This window comes from Acanthochromis polyacanthus, chromosome 21, assembly GCF_021347895.1.
Source record: "Acanthochromis polyacanthus isolate Apoly-LR-REF ecotype Palm Island chromosome 21, KAUST_Apoly_ChrSc, whole genome shotgun sequence".
Taxonomy (NCBI): Eukaryota; Metazoa; Chordata; class Actinopteri; family Pomacentridae; genus Acanthochromis; species Acanthochromis polyacanthus.
The window spans coordinates 3,237,963-3,258,360 of NC_067133.1; the positions used below are offsets into that span (position 1 = coordinate 3,237,963).

Here is a 20,398-nt window from a genome sequence, read left to right on the forward strand (position 1 = left end):
GTGACTATGAAGACAAGCAAACTACGAAACAAAGATTGCGATTAGACTAAAAAATGCATCATAATAAGAAACACAAATAGACACATACACACATCCTTCAAGTTATTTGATACACCACGTGAAATGCAACGCAGCAACAACAGATCTGCCATAACTTTGACTTTTATGAAGCTCGTCTGTACTCAGATTTGTTGATGTTGCCAAAAACGTGATGATTCATCTTTATGGTTATTACTGAGTTCATAGTGGGTCGTGTTGGTGAGCATTAAAAAGTTCTCCTAATATTTAGCTCCCCTCATGTATTTTAATGGGATAAACAAAACAAAAGGACCACATTAAATTGTAATGCAGTCCAGTACACCACCGTCACCCACTGTGACCTCAGGAATAAACAAAAAGCCGAATCATCGCTTCTTTCACAACATCAACAAAAACCGAAAATGTAGAAACGTCACAGAGGCAGAATTTATTGCAGAACAGCTGTGTTGTATTGCATTAGAGTCCACATGCGTACTTAATAATGTGGCTAGTAAATGTACACTACTGTTCAAAAGTTTAGGGTCACTTAGAAATGTATTTTTTTTGGAAAGAAAATCTGTTTTTTTTCAATGATGGTAACATTAAATTAATCAGGAATACAGTCTAGACATTGTTAATGTGCTAAATGACTATTCTAGCTGAAAATGGCTGATTTTTAAGTAAATATCTGCATGTTATTCTGACCTTTTGTCTGTTTATTGTTGCCCTATGTGTCATTGTCATTTCACTGTTGTGTTGTCTTGCTGTACTTTTTGTAATGTCCTTTTATTGTGACCTATTGTCCTTTATTGGGATTTATTGTCCCTCTATTGTGACTTATTGTCCTTTCATTGTCCCTCCAAATAAATAAGTATAACTAGTATCATAAATAATCTTTAATTGTTTTCAGGAGTTACAGATAAAAGTGCGCTTCTCTCTACAACATAATATTGTACGGTTCTGACCTTACTGTGTGAAGTGCCTCGAGATGATTAAGTTGTCAGTCGGTGCTTTAAACATGAAAATTAATTGAATGGAACGGGGCTCAAGGTGACATTTAGAAATGTTGTCTTTAATGATAATGTAAAGAAAAGCACAGAAACACTCATTTCAGAAAGCTCACCATACATCACTTTTCCTTTTTGCTTTTTTTTTTTTACAAAACATTTACACCTAACAGTGTTTCACTCTAGAAATACATGATTATAAAAGAAACACCCACAGTACATTGGTGATCAAACTACCAGAGCGACCTCATCTGGTACGAATGCTGCCTCTGTGGACTTAGTTTCTGAATATTAAACCTCACCTCAGGTATTAAGAACACCTCTCCATTGTCAATATCATACCAGATCCCTTCTGATCAGACCGGTAGTCTCTGTAAGAAAATCTAAGTTACATTCATTATTACGTTTACTCTGCTTTACCTTCTCTTCTATCATGACAAGTAGACTGCACAGTAGCACAACATCTGCATTTAACAAGGGACTAACGCATGGATTAAAGTCGGCTAGATGGTTTGAAATGAGTGGCAGGGTGGTGGAGTACTGGTGCAGGTACATTTTTGTTTTCAATACTGTCATGAAAAGCAATCTTAAGGTTAAGGATGATTCATGCAGAAGTGCTAATACTGTAGGGCCTTTAGCATGTGCAAGACCTTGCTCACCTCATATTATAATGCTGAGTGTGTTTGCTGAGCTATAGAAGTAAATACCTGGTAAAAAAATAACACCTTGATAGCTGACGAGGAGACATTTGTGCAGCCATTATGAGATAATATCAATAGATTTATTACTGAAGTAGGAGCCCTTGCAGAATAGAAGTTGTTGCCTTTCAGTTGTTGCGTCATTAATTTCTTTAACACCATTCGATCAAAAATAACTGAGCAGATGTTTACTGAAAGCCTTTCAGTGCCTCTTACAACACATATTCAAAATTTATAGCAATTATATCTGAATTGTGATAATTGATGATAATGAGAGCTTAGGTTTGGGTGGTAAGTTTAGTTAAAGGAGCAAGGTTACGACTCCGTTTCAAGGGATGGATTTGTTTCTTGTTTATATATAAGGATCTAGACAGTTATCTCTAAATATATTTCCATCTATCATCATCTACAAACCGCTCCCACTCCCCTCCACATCTTCCACCTCCACCGAGCGTTTACGCAGCACAGAGTTCCCCTTCCTGCCGCTCACGGTCTGCACGGGCAGCTTGGTCTGGCAGGGAGCGCGGTACTGAGGCAGGCCGGTCTTGGTGGTGTCCAGCTCCTCGGGGTCGTCCTGCTGGGCCCTCAGGGCGGCGATCACATCCTTGTCCGAGGGACTGAGGGTCAGGCAGCCGCAGGGGCGACTCCCATCCCCCTCAGATCCGATCTCTCCGGCCTCTCCCACCTCTTCTGGCTCATCCTCCACCGTCATGAAGGCGTCGCCCCACAGACTCTCACAGAGATCTCTGCCATGCTGGTACATCTGCAGGCACACATACAGTATTTAAGTCAAATCGGCATCTCAGGCCTAAACAAATGAGCATGTTGATCACACTTTCTGTCTTCCTTTCATTTACAACCAGATATGTTGAAAATTAAAAGTGCACACTTGAGCATAACATGTCTTCCAACATGGTTGTTCAAGAAATGAGAAGCTCCTCACTGCATCAGCCAGGGTTCAATAAGTTTTCGCAGATGAAACGTATTCATCACTGCAGTAATCATCCATTGGAAGGCTCTTACCTATTTGCTTAGTTAAATCTAACTGGCGATTGTTTTCGGACAGGCAGTGTATATTTTATTGCATTTACAAGTTGTTGTAAATTCCAGTTAGGTTATTTTCACCTGACCCATCTTTCTACTCATGTCTGTACTGTCTTTATCTTATTGCTTCAAAAGTCAAAATAGCAGTACAAGCTTTCATCTAGAGGTGCAATGAAAAAAAAGTACTTATAAATTGGGTGAAACTGTCCATATAACACTTTGTTTTAAAGTTCTTTAGGTTCTCAGGGCACCAACTTAACCCTGGACTGCACTTTAACTTTTCCAATGTGTTCTGGGAGGTCACTCCTGGTCTGTTTAAATAAGAAAAGGACAAACAGTTTCAAAGGGTGGGGCTCACATGCGCATGGAATTACACATGCAACCCGACCGGTGGCCAAAACATAGAACAGAGCTGTGGTTGCAATATACAGACTGGCAGTGTGACTTCATTCTCTGCTAAGGACACCATTTCTCCACTGTATATCTATATATATATATATTAATGGTATATTTATATTCAAAATCCTGTAAATTGGACCTTTAACAAAAGTAGCAACGTGCAAAAGTAAAAATTCAGAATCCTCCATTTGGAATTCAGCTAGTGTAAAAATAATAAAATATTACCAGCAAAATGTCTTTTAAAGGATCAGAATTTAAATTAAAGTCCCTTTCATAGTGCTGAATTATGATTTTTCTAAAACCTCATAAGCACAAGATAATAAAAGGTGGAGTAATAAAAGGGAATTCTAAGACTTGTAACTTTGACCCGAATTATCATTTTTCAAAAACCTCATATGCATAAAACAATAAAAAGTGGAATAATAAAAGGGAAATATGGGACATTTCCTCTAGATTGCAACTATGACCTGAGTATGCACACAATTCACATAGAAATTGCACCACATTCACTTTGAATGTGGAGGTTGTTTTGCCAAAGTGTCACACAACAAACTGTTGTTTTGAGCACTTTATACACACGTGGACAAAATTGTTGGTACCCCTCAGTTAAAGAAGGAAAAACCCACAATTCTCACTGAAATCACTTGAAACTCACAAAAGTAACAATAAATAAAAATTTATTGAAAATCAAATAATCAAAATCAGCCATCACTTTTGAATTGTTGATTAACATAATTATTTAAAAAAACAAACTAATGAAATAGGGCTGGACAAAAATGATGGTACCCATAACTTAATATTTTGTTGCACAACCTTTTGAGGCAATCACTGCAATTAAACGATTTCTGTATTTGTCAATGAGCGTTCTGCAGCTGTCAACAGGTATTTTGGCCCACTCCTCATGAGCAAACAGCTCCAGTTGTCTCAGGTTTGATGGGTGTCTTCTCCAAATGGCATGTTTCAGCTCCTTCCACATATGTTCAATGGGATTCAGATCTGGGCTCATAGAAGGCCACTTTAGAATAGTCCAACGCTTTTCTCTCAGCCATTCTTGGGTGTTTTTGGCTGTGTGTTTTGGATCGTTGTCCTGTTGGAAGACCCATGACCTGCGACTGAGACCAAGCTTTCTGACACGAGGCAGCACATTTCTCTCCAGAATGCCTTGATAGTCTTCAGATTTCATCGTACCTTGCACACTTTCAAGACACCCTGTGCCAGATGCAGCAAAGCAGCCCCAAAACATTACTGAGCCTCCTCCATGTTTCACCGTAGGGACAGTGTTCTTTTCTTCGTATGCTTGGTTTTTGAGTCTATGAACATAGAGTTGATGTGCCTTACCAAAAAGCTCCAGTTTGGTCTCATCTGTCCAAAGGACATTCTCCCAGAAGCTTTGTGGCTTGTCAACATGCATTTTTGCCAATTCCAGTCTGGCTTTTTTATGAGTTTTTTTCAGCAGTGGTGTCCTCCTTGGTCGTCTCCCATGAAGTCCACTTTGGCTCAAACAACGACGAATGGTGCGATCTGACACTGATGTACCTTGGCCTTGGAGTTCACCTTTAATTTCTTTGGAGGTTGCTCTGGGCTCTTTGGATACAATTCCAACGATCCGTCTCTTCAATTTGTCATCAATTTTCCTCTTGCGGCCACGTCCAGGGAGGTTGGCTACTGTCCCGTGGGTCTTGAACTTCTGAATAATATGAGCCACTGTTGTCACAGGAACTTCAAGCTGTTTAGAGATGGTCTTATAGCCTTTACCTTTAAGATGTTTGTCTATCATTTTTTTTCTGATGTCCTGGGACAATTCTCTCCTTCGCTTTCTGTTGTCCATGTTCAGTGTGGTACACACCTTTTCACCAAACAGCAGGGTGACTACTTGTCTCCCTTTAAATAGGCAGACTGACTGATTATGAGTTTGGAAACACCTGTGATGTCAATTAAATGACACACCTGAGTTAATCATGTCACTCTGGTCAAATAGTTTTCAATCTTTTATAGAGGTACCATCATTTTTGTCCAGGCCTGTTTCATTAGTTTGTTTTTTAAATAATTATGTTAATCAACAATTCAAAAGTGATGGCTGATTTTGATTATTTAATTTTCAATAAATTTTTATTTATTGTTACTTTTGTGAGTTTCAAGTGATTTCAGTGAGAATTGTGGGTTTTTCCTTCTTTAACTGAGGGGTACCAACAATTTTGTCCACGTGTGTAAGTATGCGTATTTGTTTTTAATTTGCCACCTACATATTCAGGACTCTTACAGGCCAGTCTGAACTGAAAAGTGAGCTCTAAAGCTGTAGGAAGAGGGACACAGTGGACTAATCTGAAGGGCATCAGCTGTTTAACATATATCGATTAATTCCATTTTTCCCCAATTGTTTAATTACCATCTTCTTGGAGATTGCGAATAAACGGATAGCTGTTTTTCCTGCACAGCTTAATGTTTTCTCCTCTTCACGTGTAACCATGCTCCCCTGCACCTCACAGCGCAACATAAGCATCCATTGAAATAATTGACTTTGCCCTTTCAGAGGCATCACTGGCCTTGAAAACAGCCCACCTCTGCCAGGTGTCAGAGGGGAATGCAGTCACCTGGCAGCTGCTCTGGCAAGTGGCTTTTGTCTGCCTCTCCCACTCGCCTCACCTCGACGACACCGGCCTCGAGAGCAAATCGCAAGACACGACCTTGAGCGGCTCACTCTGACATCCGCAAGACCTCATCTTTGTGCCATCTTTACACTTCTGACACGCTTTGCAGAATAGATCTGAACTAATCCGAAAGGTCACTCCGAGCAGCTTTTTGTGTTGCTGCGGGAAAAATTCATTACAGCGCTCCTCCGTCTCCATAAAGTTACACTTTGAGGGAAAAAACTCCAATTACTGCTGACATTAGCTGTATGGTTTCTGGAGCATGAAAAATTGTGCTCCTCTCTAATAAGACACGTATGCGGATTAAAGGGGGATGCAGCAAGGAAAACAAATCTCAATTCAACATTTCTAAGCTGTTTAACTGTAAATTCTGTACACACATAGGAAGCAAATTAGCAAAGTTTCAGCGACACACACACACACACACACACACACACACACACACTGTGCCATTCTGTGCTTAAGCTCCCATTCTCCCTCTAATGACCGTCCCATAAGCAGCCATTAAGATGTGCTGCCAAGTTACCGTCTTCTTCTATAGCTCATTCTGTCTGCTACCTAACTTCCACTTTATCTCCCCCGTTGCATTTTTTTCCCTGCTCTTGCTTATTGCTGCACTCGCTGTTTGCACATCTCTCTTACTGTCCCTCTGTAGCTGCATCCCACCCCATCCCCATCCCCACCCCAACGTCTGCTTCCTTTCATCCTCCTGTCTGTTGGGGGATTAAGACTGAGTCACACAGGGTGCTCAGAGAAGAAGAAAGCCGTAATATATTTACCGCGTTCGAAGGACAAAGAGGATGACGGCTATTTCTCTCAACTACATCGACTCTCAGCCTGACACTTAGGTCTTATCGCAGCGACCCCACAACACACAGCGGTCACACACCCACACCCACAGACACACAAACATTTCTGTCCTTCCTCAGGCAGACATGGTTTGCTGCCAGAGCTAATTCAGTACAAGCACAAGTGGCTTTAGACGACATGGTGTGATCGAATAAGTGAGATACAGAAATTTCCCGGGGCTCCAGCCTGTCCTTTCCATCCTAATCTTATTTAATTCTGCCCTTCTCTGTCCGAGAACAAACAAACATTGTAGTGTGCAAAGAAAACAGAATTAATTGTCACGTTAATTGTTTATTGCAATGATTTTTTTTTAGCGTGGGCTCAAGATCAGGATTAGGAAAGGGGAAGTTAGAATGTTATGCTATTTGAAATCCTCAAATATAAACTATATCATTGACTACAAAAAGTAGTTTTAAAAGATTTAATTTGTGAAATTGATCACTTGAAAGATGGCACTTTAAATCACAAATATTTAAATGAATGAAACACTAGTCAGGACAAATTTATATACATAGAAGAACGTAGAATGAGCTTAGGGAGAAACAACGTAGTATACTCAATTACTGTAGCCGAGGAACAAAAATTAGGGTTGGGAAAACAAAACAAGGTCTATCGCTCTATTGCTGGAGTCATAAATTAGATATGTGTATGCCTTTAAAATGATGATAAAGTATAGAGATGCTGGAATAAAGTTTTGAGAACTAGCGTCACATCCATCTGACCTTCAAAATCTGTTAGAAAAGAAGCTGAAAGAGCTTTTTTTGTCCTGTCTTTTCATTTAAATGTGTGCAGTTAAGGAAGAAGTTACAAACAACCTTTAAAGAGCCCATGACACGCGCATTTAAAGGTTTTTGATTTTATTTTGGGGGTGTAGTAGAATATGTTTCCATGCTTAAATGTTCAAAAATCACGTTATTTTTCTAATACAGCTGAAGCATCTTTTCTGACAATCAGTCTGACGCTTCATTTTGGCTCCTGTCTCCTGTCTGTTTTGTTTGCCCAACAACAATGATGTAACAGTGGTCATGTACCGTAATATAAGATCTACGAATGCAGGCAGAGATGTATTACTTTAACAGCAGCGTCTAATAATGGTGGATTGTGCTGAAGCAGTTTGTTTCAGGAAGTAACTGCTGGATTCGTATTATGCAAATTTGTTGCGTGATGATGTCAATAAGTACACAAAGAAAAGCCAAGACTTCTAACGAGGTGTCTCAGGCAGGATAGGATGGAGTTTTTTCTGTGAAGCAGAATAACTCCTTTAGCTTTTGTAAAGTTTCAGACCTTTTACATGCACAAAAAGTTATCAAAAAGAAAATCCTAATATGGGCTCTTTAAAGTCCTATTTGCTTGGTGCTAATATTACTTGAGAACATTTTGTGATTTAGAAACGACCCCCCTTCAAGGTCTGTTTTGTCTGGACCATTTGTGCTGGATAAGTCTGTGTTTTATGCAAATTTACTGACATTTTTAGAAGATATAATATCAACAGTCTGCCATATTATACCAATTGGGTGTGTTGAAAGATAGCAAAATGTTCCTCCATATTTCTTGAGAGGCAAGAGGTGTCACAGAAATGCTGACTCACACAGAGCCTATGTGTCTGGCGAAATTTGGGAGGCATTTTGGAAAGTTTCACTGTCCAAATTAGAGACCTAACAGATTCAGGTGATATTAAGATAATAGATGAGCTCCGCAATTATTACAACTCATTCACCTGATTAAGGCTTAAGCGTTAGTTAAGAGTTGCGTTTTTCTGTACACACAGTGGAAGCGTAACTATGGTGAACTATTTATAAGTTCAAGAAATCAGAAGCCAATTTTCTCTGTGTTTTCAACTTTTTCTGAACAGAATGAGGAAAGTCAGCTGAAGTAATGGCTCTTACCTTTTAGAGGCAGTACTCTACGATCAGGACAAAGCTTTTAAACACACCAGAAAAAATGCCTACATCTGTGGTATGCAGGCTTTTAAATAAAAATCTTTCAAACTTTTTCAAGGTCACAAATGTACAAGGTAACTAATGTGAATGTGGGCTGCAATTTGTAGCATTTCTAGCACATGAACCACATAGAAAAGTGAAAAGCAAAGCCGTTGTACAAGCTTTTTGGTCCCTTTTACTCTTCCGAGGACCGAGAAACATCCTATATGCCTTTTATTATATAAGCACTTATGTTATAATTTATTCCCGAGTCCTTACTAAACACAAATTCGTTGCTGCTTCTTTACTTATAGCTGCTGACCTTGAAGTATTCAATCAGTGGCTGTGAAATTCAAAATGTTCCTACAGCATTTTGCCCTTGTTCCCTTAATTTATTACATTTGATGCACAGATGCTGCACTAGATATGTTTTGTGCCAGCGTCCGGCACAGACGTAACCTCATTCCCACAAAATCAGGAGCAGAATGAGTGTCTAATGCTGAGATAAATCAGACCTTGGCTGGCAAATAATCTTACCAATGAGCACAAAGAGAGAGAGAGAGAGAGACAGAGAGTGCCAGAGGGATTTTTGCATGCAGAGGATGTATGTGCGTGCCTTTAAATGTATTCGCTGGTTTCTATGCAAATTGGCATCGACTGCAGTCAGCATTTACAAATCCTGGCTGTATTTGTGCATTCTACAGTAGCACACATATACTTACATCAGGTGAGACGGAGCTGCTGCGATGCCAGAAAGTCTGTGCATGTTTGCAGTTTTTTTTCTTTCCAGTGCGGCACCTCTGAGGTGAACTGAAGCGCTATGAGCTCAGACCATGAAGTGGCCCACTGTGAAATCTCCCATCTCTTCAGGCTGATGGGAAAACAAAAGTGTCGGCGCCGTGACCTCCAAAAAAAGCGAGAGGCAGGCACTTGTTTGCGGCCTCTTTCTCTCTCTCTAAAAAAAGGGTGATTTGTTGCATGTGTGGAATGCGGTGACTCATTTCTTTGTATTCAGTGGCTGTTTAAAACACTCTGTTTGGAGAGCTACTCGCATTTATTGGAGCCCATTTTGCACCATTAGTGGCGCCCCACATGAAAATGGGCTGATGCAAGCACAAAAATACACAATAGCAGAGACACACGGCCATATAGACACACTTAAAGGATATTCTCTTTATGCGTTTCCCCCTCTTACTACAAATCTGTAATTTCCAGTAATCATCTCGCGTCCACCAGACAGCCTTAATGGGTCTGATGTCTGCGTTGTGTGCCCATTTGTCGGTCTGTTTCTTTCTCCTTGTGTGTGCGTATGAGGAAAACAGATAAAGGGAAGAAGGGAAGCAAAAATGGGGAGAATGAAAGAAAGGCCGAGTCTGTTAGATTGATAGATACATAGATAGAATGTCACGGTGTGTGATGTGTGAGAGTTAGTTAGCTGCCGGCCACAGCTGCACACCAGCGCTCTCCTTCCGTCACTCTGCTCCTTTTTAAATCACCCAGCTGGCCTCTGCCCACTGAAGCAGGGCCGGACCTTTTCACGCTTCAGCCCACAGTGCTGCCCTGCGCTATTAACCCTTCGCTTGGCCACACTCTCTCTCTCCACCGCCGGCACACCGTGACACCGTTTCTGACCTTCTACCCACAACATGCACCTCGGATGACCAGCTCTGAGGTCAGCAGAGGGGGATTCAAACCCCTGACGCCTCCTCTACTGGCCAGAAAACCTTAGAAAAGGTTCTAGGCTCTGCAGCTGCTTATATTCTAACCATTATGTCCTCTTGAGACCAGGCCCGTTCATTTATGCCCTCTGTACTGGACATTTGCTTTTGATCTCTGTCTTTTGATTCATTTGAGCTACCCTACTAAATCCTAATGTGCTCAGTAGAGGACATCCCGGCCTTTCCAATGATATCTCATTTGATTGGATGGGATGAGGGGAACTTTGGAGACTGCAGCAAAATGCGCCTGCCAGGAAAAGGGAAAAGTTAAATCGGATTTTCTTGTTTATGAACATATCAGGATTTATAAATCGGGTCAGAGTTCAGTTCAAGTTTCTGTCAGAAAAAACAATAGCCCCTTTATGAATGTCAGCTGTTATGGACATGAGAACGATTTAATGGGGTTAGCTAATAGCTAACTAGCTGGCTAGTTCTTTGTTTACATTTAAATTTCGGCCCCAAAATGCACTTGTTTGTGGGATAATAGAATAGAATAGAATAGAATCACTTTATTCATCCTCGAAGGGAAATTCAGTTGTCAGGGTTCCTATCTGTTTAACATGTTGAATGTATTTTCTATGTAAAATAACTAAGATAATAAATAAATAGTTGTAAATAACTAAGTTTTATGCAACCTTTTAAAATGTACACTATTGTTATTTAATTTAGTTCCTTAACTTTTCATTATAAAAAAGGACTGACATTCTTGTTTTCTTGATTTCAAAGAGTCAGGAAATTCGTTCTGTTGTCCGCTATAGTGAGCATGTTGTAAAGTCTAAAATATAAAAGTTGCTTTAGCTCCAAAAAGGCAGGAAATCACAAAAAAAATAAAACTGAAAGATACTTTTGTCCCTCGGTTCAAGGGAGGATACAGGAAGTTATAATTGGGTAACAAGACAACCAGATGGTGTCACTGCTATGGCAATATGCTCACAGTGACGGCGCAAGAAAGTGAATATTTAGCCAGTGTGTTTCTCATATTCACTGTCAGTTTAGCGTATTAGCATACTCATTTGCTCATAAGCATTAAATACAGAGCACAGCTGCAGCTCATTAGCTTAAATTTTGAGGATATTTAGCTCATAAACCAGCATACTGGGCACAATAACAAGAATTTCCACCTTGCAGTTGTACTTTATGCATCTGCCAAACAGTCAAGTTTACATTAAAGTCTGACCATTCATAAAATGTATGTAGTAAAGAAGCAATTTAATACATTAAGTTCTGTTTATGTTTGTCAGTAAAGCTGGATTTGGACGTAGCATGAAGTTGTAGTCATGCAAAAAGGCTACAAATTCTAAAAAAAAAAAAAAAATGCTTCTTGCACATCTTCAATCAGTATTCAATGTGAGCACCTAAGATTTGAACTCAGTATCCCACCAAATGTGAAATATGGTTGCAGTCTGCTATTCTGTGAGTTACGGTGTTGAAGACTTATTTTGCAGAACATTATGATGTCCCCAAGAAGAAGACCTTTACCCTTTTGGATTAAAACTGTCACCACTGGATCATTTTAGCCTTTTAGACATGTGTGGGAAATTTTGTTACTGTTATTACCAAAATCTAGTCAGTTCATCCTCAAGTCCAATTGGAAGTTTGTGTCAGATATAAATGAAATTCCCTCCAGGCGCTCTTCAGATATTGCATTCACAAGACTGGGACGGACCACCTGAAAACATAATACTTCTGGCTGGTACAGAGACGTAAATATTTGAGCTGGTGGATAAAAAGTTAGAGGTTTGTCAAAGTTTAAAATTCATCCGGAGGAGGGAGTAAATATCAGTACCGGTTTCTATTACAATTTGTAAAAACTGTTGAGATGTTTCAGTCTGAGAAAACAACAACTGACACGCTGACTCTGAAATCTATATATTATTAACACAGTAAACAATTTAGATTTCTGCTGATTCAAAAAATCTGTAACAAAGAAACAGCAATCATAAATGGACAACCTACCTGCTGATACTGAACACAGGTTCCGGTGCAGTTCTGTCCTCTTGGGTCTCTGGCCCAGTTACGAGCACATGTCAAGTCCATCCTGCAGGCGTCGAACCTGAAGAAACGTGAATATTTTTAAAAAAAAATGTGACACAGCAAAACATCTAACTTCTATTCTAGTATTTGGATAAGTTCTCCTCATCTGAATGTTTCTCTCTTTCAGGAAATAAGCTTAATTTGTCTCTTGCCAATATGTCTGTATGAAGCTACAATTGGTTAGCTTAGCTTAGCATTCTGACTGAAAATAGACCTGCTAAGCTCATTAATCAACATGTTAAATCTTGCACGCCTTATCTACATTAAAAACTGTGCAACAATGAACAGGGTTGTGTGACATTATGAGATTTTTGCGTGCAACATGACTCCATAAGGTGTTGTTTTTACACTTCATATTTTTTGTATAGCTTGAGCTTTAGAGGTGCTGGTAGGTGGATTTTGTTTCATTTGAACAAAGTCAGCCAAGCTGTTTCCAATCTTTGTGCCAGGCTGCTGGCGATAACTTCATGTAAACTGCGCAAATATGGTAGTGGCAGGGGTTAAACTGGGGTTTTTGAGAAAAGGGAGCCCTTGTTCAATAAGGTCAGGGTCATAGACTTAACTGTAGGCAGTAGGAAGTAGTTCTATTGAGAGGTTAGGGGTCATACTGCATGGACAGAAAGGCCTTCAAGAAACAAATCCCAAAGTTTTATTCCTAGTTTGTCTAGAATCTGACTGCATTTTGCTCTTTCTCCACATTTCATATTTTTTTCAACCTAGAAACAGAGAAAGTAGTGCTTAAAATGAAAGTAGTTCCATTGGCAACTGCACACAAAGACGTCATTCTCATAAGAATGAGTGTCAACACCCAGGGGATGAAAAATGAAGTGCAAAATACTGCAGTTCCTGGAATGTCCACTTGAGGCTGACTACAAAAGTGAGTCAATCCCCATAGACCTTCATGTTGAAATATTCAACTTTACAGCAGAAACAAACATTTTTACATCTTGGTACAAAAATAGATATGGACTCTATAGCTAATTTCTTCATGACAACAGTACGGAGGTGATTTTTCTTTAATATAACTCAGTTGTTGAATTGTATAACGGCCTGAAGATACACAGAATTAAGGGCGTAATAGATAGATAGATAGATAGATAGATAGATAGATAGATAGATAGATAGATAGATAGATAGATAGATAGATAGATAGATAGATAGATAGATAGATAGAGGGAAAGGGAAATTCAAGGTTAGCTGGGAGTTACAGAGAGTCAGACATCGAACACACCACGAAGCTTAGGAAACCTGTGGTCGAACTTTATAGGATTTCTTTACAGTAAAGGGGTGCTGCAGTTTAGTTTTTCTATATGCAATTTTTAAACTAATTCACTACATTCAGTTCATTTGTTGGTCAAATGTGTGAGTCAGATGTCCCAAATGAAATCTAATCTAAATACCTTGATAGATCTAATGTATAAATATTGTATTTATAACTTAATTACCTTTTTTTTAGATTATTTTAGTCTGGTACTTACTTTGTTTTTTCAGTAATTTGGATGAAGCAACATTTTAACTTAAGAAAAGGAACCTTCATGAAGCTCTCTAAAATCTCAGAGGATAAAAACACAACAGCCGAAAACACACAGGCCTCTTCCTAGACACACTGCAGTTGAAGAACACTATTTTAATTTTCTATCTTTTAAACAGATAGAATTGCATTTGGATTTAATTGATGATTTGGGAAATGCTGACATTCCTGCATAAATAAAATACACATATTTCTGCAGTGACCCAACTACAGGCTGTTTAATAACTTATAGGCTCACTGTACTTTCAGTTTTTGGCTGACTTTCTGTTGCCCTATGTTTTTTTATTTATTTATTTCAATGATTACACTTGTTCTAGCTTGCAGAAATGCCACTGGTGCAAATATTATTGCATCCAATCAGGAAAAAATGTAAATTCCCTGTAATAGTCCACTTGATTTAGTAGGAAAAATGATGTCGATTCTCCAGGGGAAATTACATTTGTTCATTTGCTAAAAATAAACAATTGCCTGAGCTTAGCTGATTGCTTTTAGAATAAACATTTATGTTAATAAAGCTACAGGGTGACCCAAAAGTTTGGAAACAAAGTTTAACTGCAGTGTCTATTTGAGTTGGGGGTGCATGAATTCACTCTTACTTTACCTGTTTTTGTTATAGCATAATAAAATAACTTAAAAGCATAGTATTTGCTGAGTGCAATAACTCGGAAGAAAATTAATAGAGCCATAAGCTCCCATAACTTCAAAATGCAGGCCATCAGTGTCAGATTTCAAAACTCTTGATGGTAAAGTATCTGACAGTTTTAATTATTTTAAACATCCAAAAGTACTATGAGGCAACATTTACTGGCCAGTTTGAGGAACCTTCATAAGCATGAATGAAGATACATTCCAGAAGATACCAGTGTAACCAGGTGGTGGAAACGTTCACAACTTTGTATCAGAACATGTCGAAATATGTTTGTTTTACACTAATCTGTTACTCTTCTGAATATATCTGTGGTACTGATTTATTGAAATAACATTATATTATTTGGATTATAGACTTTTCATTTGTTTCCAAACTTTTGGGTCACCCTGTACGAAGCATCACAATGACACATCAGAAGATGACAATAATTCATAAAGTTATCACTGCTGCTACTCCTATTTAGAGACAGTTTGAATCCTGCTGCTGTGTGATAACGTCAAAGAAATGAAGGCGACATTCTACATTCAGCATGAGACAGAATCTGAAGCATTTTCTGGATTTGAATGTGAGTTTGCTGTGATACTGAAGGAGACAGAGCTGAGCACTAACAGGGCAGGATTTAGATATCAGGAGAAATTATTTTCTCATCAAATTCTTGGCAAGAAAGCAAAAAAAGTCTATTTTTCCACTATCGTTTCAAATATGCACACTATACTATTATATAAATTCATGCACCTTGCGTTTAAAGAGAGTTCATGAGGCAATTTTCATAGTTTTTTATGGACACAAGCACAAAGGTTTGGCCTCAGACAGTTAAAAATCTCTGTTTTCTGCGTTGACATCATGTTTTGAACATTGCATCATGAAATGTAGCCATATCACAATACAAATGCCATTACAAATTAATGCGACAACAGTAAATTAATACAGAAGCATAGCATGCTGGGTTGGGCTACAATTACACTGAAGCTAAATGGAAACTTTTTTCTTCAAAATAATGAAAATAAATCATCAGCCACTGCAATTAGTGTCGAAGAAATTCATATTTTTCTGGTATTTGTGCTATTGTTGTCACCGATATTTGATCAAAATAAGATGATGGCAAATTCTGTAGCTTATGAAGTCGACTCTAACTTACTCTGTGACCTCTGAATTTATCCTACTTATCACTAAACTCAACATTTCCCTTATTGTTCAGCCCAGAGCTGCTGAGGCCAGACTCAGAGGATCCTGTTTCAGCCTGGATGTCTTTGCACTCAGCATGGGAAATATTACATGTATGTGCAGAATTCTTTACAAGAAAACACCCCCATATATGCAACCTTGTTCTTCCTTGTGTCATCCAGTCTTTGTTTATGGGACACTTTGTCTGCACACGGCATGTTGCTGTAACACAAGATAGTAATCTCTCCCTCGACAGCCTAATGTGTGCGGAGGGACGGACACTGATTTTGATTTAGCTTTTCTTGGCAGTGTGTCTGGCAGCCTCACCAATCACGACAGAAGCTGTGGCACAGCGGCACGGCCTGGATGTAGGAGTGGCGGTGAGGATGAGGCCAGCGAGCAGCATCGGGGGAGCAGCGGTAAAAACAGGACACACGCTTCAGGAAGCCTTCACACCTGAGGAAACAGAGGGAGGCAGCTAACGTGATGCTCAGTTAAACTCTCACTGACCCTGACTCAGAACATGAGCTCACAAGGTAGGTCATGAAAATAAATATTCAAAGATATTTATTGTCATTGCATTTCTGCCACGAAACTTTGTTGGCACTTCCGAAAAAACCCGCCGAAAAAACCCCAAGACTACCATGTAGAAGTATATGACAGTTCATTTATGTAGCCTTCAACTGATTACAAATCTGGATTGGATGTTAGACACTTGAGTCAAATGTTTCCGTGTTCGGCTCAGGACGTCCACCCAGCTGAGACATCACACTGTGTCCATCCAGCCTTCAGTTTCTTTGTTTTGGCTGCACGTTCTGGGTCAGTCTTACATCGTTCAGCAGTTTGTTTACAGAGATCTTCGAAGTAGGTTTCATCCCTACAGTCTTTAAGAGTCTTTACAAGAGCTTTAACTAAATCCACAGCTAAACCTATAAACCGTACACACGTTCACTGATAAAAACATCTACAGAGTCTTTATTTGCATTAAAAAAAGATGCATTTTTATATGTCTGCGCATGTTTTTCAAATAATATTGTGCAATCTTTGCATTTCTACAGAATAGAGAAATGGTTCAGCAAAAAAGTTCTGCCTGAAAATCACTAGTTACTCGATGTACCTCCAGTTTTATGAGTGTGTATCTGTAGTCCTCTTCCCTTCTGCTTCACTGCTGATCGTGTGGGGTAACCACACTTAAATCTGCAGTAGCCGTAGCCACCTCTAGGCTAGACCCTTGTGGGCAGGCAGTTGCTTTTAAAGATCTTTTTCCCTGATAAGCAGCAGCTTGATGCAATTGAAAATATTGCTGATATAAGGAATAGCGAACCAACAAAGCAACCATTAAGAGAAAACATTAAACTGGACTGTAAAGCTCCACAGAGCTGAGATGAACTGCAGAGTGATACTTCTGTCTGAGTTTGTGAAGCAGAATGAAAGGTGGATGGGTGAGACTTACTCAGGGCTCAGACGCCCACACTTGTCCCAGGGTTCATTCTTGCTGCTGGCAGAGGGAACATACGAGATGGCCTGGATGTGTTCTTCTGTGCAGCAGCTATCTGTCATCAGCAAAGACCAGAAAATACTTCAGCCGGCCGTCTGTCATCACATTTAGTGGGATATTTTCATCACAGGTTTTCTTTAGACTATGAAACACATAGTATTTTAAGACACACTGTGGAAAAAATTAAGTACTAATTAATGAACTAACTACTCTGTAAAACAGCAGTAAAAATCTGACAGTAGCGCAGGACATAACATGTTAAAAACAGTAGAATAACGTAATGATCAAAACTTGCAAAGAGGCTGATAATGATGGAAAATATCTGAAAAATTATTAGATTTTTAGTTAAGCTAAATATAGTAAAACAGTGTAATTTTATGATCACACATCCAAAAAAAAGAATTACTCTTTGTAAAAATATGGATTTTTGATATGGACATTTTGTACAGTTTCTATTTGTTGTTCTTTTAAGATTTATTGTTATTATTACTTTTATTTTACAATGAACATGTAAATGAACACTTTTTAAATGTGAATTTCCTAAATATTAGCTGTAAAACAAGGAAAATCCATAAAGTCATTTGAAAAAGTTTACTATTTTTGAATCCTTAATATACACAAGTTTTCTTTCAAGTAGGGCAAATATATGCAAATGTACTATTTTTTAAATAATTAAGATACTGTAAAATAGAAAAATGCTTTTTTTATTTGGACAGTATTTACAGTTTGGGCCAGTTTTTCTTTTGAGGTTTACATATAAAATAAAACCTCTTAAATGTAATTTTACAAGATGTTATCCGTAATCAAACAAAAAAGAAAAATCTACAACATAATTCTTAAAAAATAAAATTTTTAAATCCAATATGCAAATACATGTAAAATAAAAATGTGTTTCCCCTCTAATTTAAATCAGAATCAGAATGATTTATTGCTAAGAAGGCCTACACATATGAGCAATTTGACTTGGTGTTTTGTTGCAAAAATAACGGTAAAATACAGCAGAAATAGTGAAATTTTAAGGTTTCATGTTGCGAAAGACATCATTACTGTTCAAAAAAATATAATTTTTTTGGGACATTATTTACAATTTTGGCCTTTTTATGGTTAAAAACTGTTGTTTTTTCATTATTCTATTTGGTTTATTTATTCTAATTTTTTCTTGCTGAAGTTATTCACATGTGCATTAACCCCTTTTCTGTGATTTTACTCTATACTATCATATGTTTTTCATATGATAGTACATTTTTCACGTGCATTACATGCATGCACAGAATTCTTTACAAGAAAAGACCCCAATATGCAACCTTGTTCTTCACGCTAGTTATTTTTATTATTATTTTTTTTACAGATTTTTTGTTGCTGAAGTTATTAGCATGAAAAGTAGCCTCTTTTATGTGTTTTTTCTTTATACTATCATACGTTTTTCTTTGTAATTTTGCCAGTTACCAACTCCAATTTAACAAACACTGTGAAATTGTTCCTAATATCGCAAATAAAAACCATGAATAACTGTTTTGTTTCATTTTTTTTTACAGTGCAGTCACTCACTGTCTGCGTACAGCCCACACTCCGTCAGGTGCGGCTCTGGACTGGGCGTGGCCTTGTGCTTGTTGTCTTGAAGACACACCCCCTCTGAGCGGGTTCCACCAATCAGCGCAGCCGCCACGTAAAGGCAAATGAGAGGTGGAGAGGAGACGCCCATCTCTGAGGACAAAAACAGAAAAGTTCAGCACACTGGACAGAGGCAGAGGAAATGAAACCTGGAAGAGATAATGAGACAATGAAGAGGATGAATATTAATGACCTCTCAAAAAAAAAAAAATTCAAACCCGATCAAAGCTGCTTTCATGCCTCCTAGAGTCGATCATTATGGGATGCCGTGGGTTCTCTGCAGGCTGAGTGAGACATCCAGCTCTGTCCAGCTCTGCGTGTGGTGACCCAGTAGACAGGTTGAGCCTAATTAGCTGCGACTGAGGCGGCGCGCTCAGATGGATGACATGCGTAGTCGTTTAATCTGACAAGCGGCTGGCCGGTGTGTAGCCTACATAACACGAATTAAACAAATCTGTGCTGGACGTGGCCGAGTGGCCCCGAACAACTCCGGTGTGACCCTGATTTTACACAATAGGGACCTAGAATAGACCTAAACAGTTTTTTGCTTCTTTAAAGGGGTTGAAAATATGAAGATTTGCACATTAATTTACATGTTTTGACCAATAATTTGTATACAATAAAATATTGTAGGCTACACACAATGAATTTATAGTTTCACAACAATATTTATCAATCAAATGATCACCAGAAACCGATTTTTTTTTTTTTTTTCATTTTTACGCATGGAATCACCAAACTGTATCCATGGCGCACAAGACACTAGAAAACAACACTGACTAATTTACAGTTGTATATAAATATAGGCAATTTACAAGATAATTGGCATTTTAAAAGCTGGAAGTTAAACATTTAAAAGCCAGTTATTAGTGAGTTTATCTAAGTCATATTTTTACGCATCTGCTGTAGGGGAGATCTGCATTTTAAATCTGTTAAATGTGTAGATTTTTAGGATAATATAGGAGGTATTTCACATTTCTGCATTTCATTTAAAGATTAAACCCTGTCGAATCTGCTTCTTTCTACCTGTCTGTGGGGTTAAAGCTGCTCCGTCCGGATTAGTTTCCTCTGTTGCGTCCCTGCTGGTGCGTATTTTTCTCTCCGCGTCTCCCCGGCGTGTGTTTGCTGTGGCTCCGGCGGGCTGTTGTGCTCGGTGCTCGGTGCTCTCCGGTCCTCCTGCTCTTGTCTCCGTGTGCTGCCTGTGATCTCTGCTGCCTGGGGCCACCGCTCGCCACTTTGTCACCGGTTTATGTGAAGGACATTTCAGTCCCTTCCACCAAGCGACTCACCCCCTCCCTCTGCCCCATGCTGGGAAGTCCTCTCTCACTCTGCCTCCCTCCCTCTCTTGCACGCACGCACGCACGCACGCGCGCGCGCGCGCGCACACACACACACTCACACACACACACACACACACACACACACACACACACACTCACACACACACACACACACACACACAGAAAAGACTCCCTCCTTGTTAATCTCCCAATAGGATGTTTACCAAATCCTCCTTGTTGACAGCTTTCCTTCAATCCAAGTCATGCTGTGCGTGGAAACACTGACAAAAAAAATCGCATTTCTCCATATAAATTGATTTCAGTGCAAAGG

General features: G+C 39.0%; 1 protein-coding gene across 1 annotated transcript; it reads right to left on the reverse strand.

Annotated features, from left to right (window-relative positions):
• Nucleotides 1–1,069: 1,069 nt before the first annotated feature.
• On the reverse strand, nt 1,070–20,114 carry rtbdn (retbindin). Its single transcript, XM_022190664.2, has 6 exons — nt 19,814–20,114; nt 18,725–18,880; nt 17,132–17,231; nt 16,006–16,134; nt 12,257–12,353; nt 1,070–2,486 (listed from the first exon to the last, which is right to left on the reverse strand). The coding sequence occupies exons 2-6, from the start codon at nt 18,876–18,878 to the stop codon at nt 2,130–2,132; spliced, it is 837 nt and encodes a 278-aa protein (XP_022046356.2). The 5' UTR covers nt 18,879–18,880; nt 19,814–20,114; the 3' UTR covers nt 1,070–2,129.
• Between the last annotated feature and the right edge of the window lie 284 nt (nt 20,115–20,398).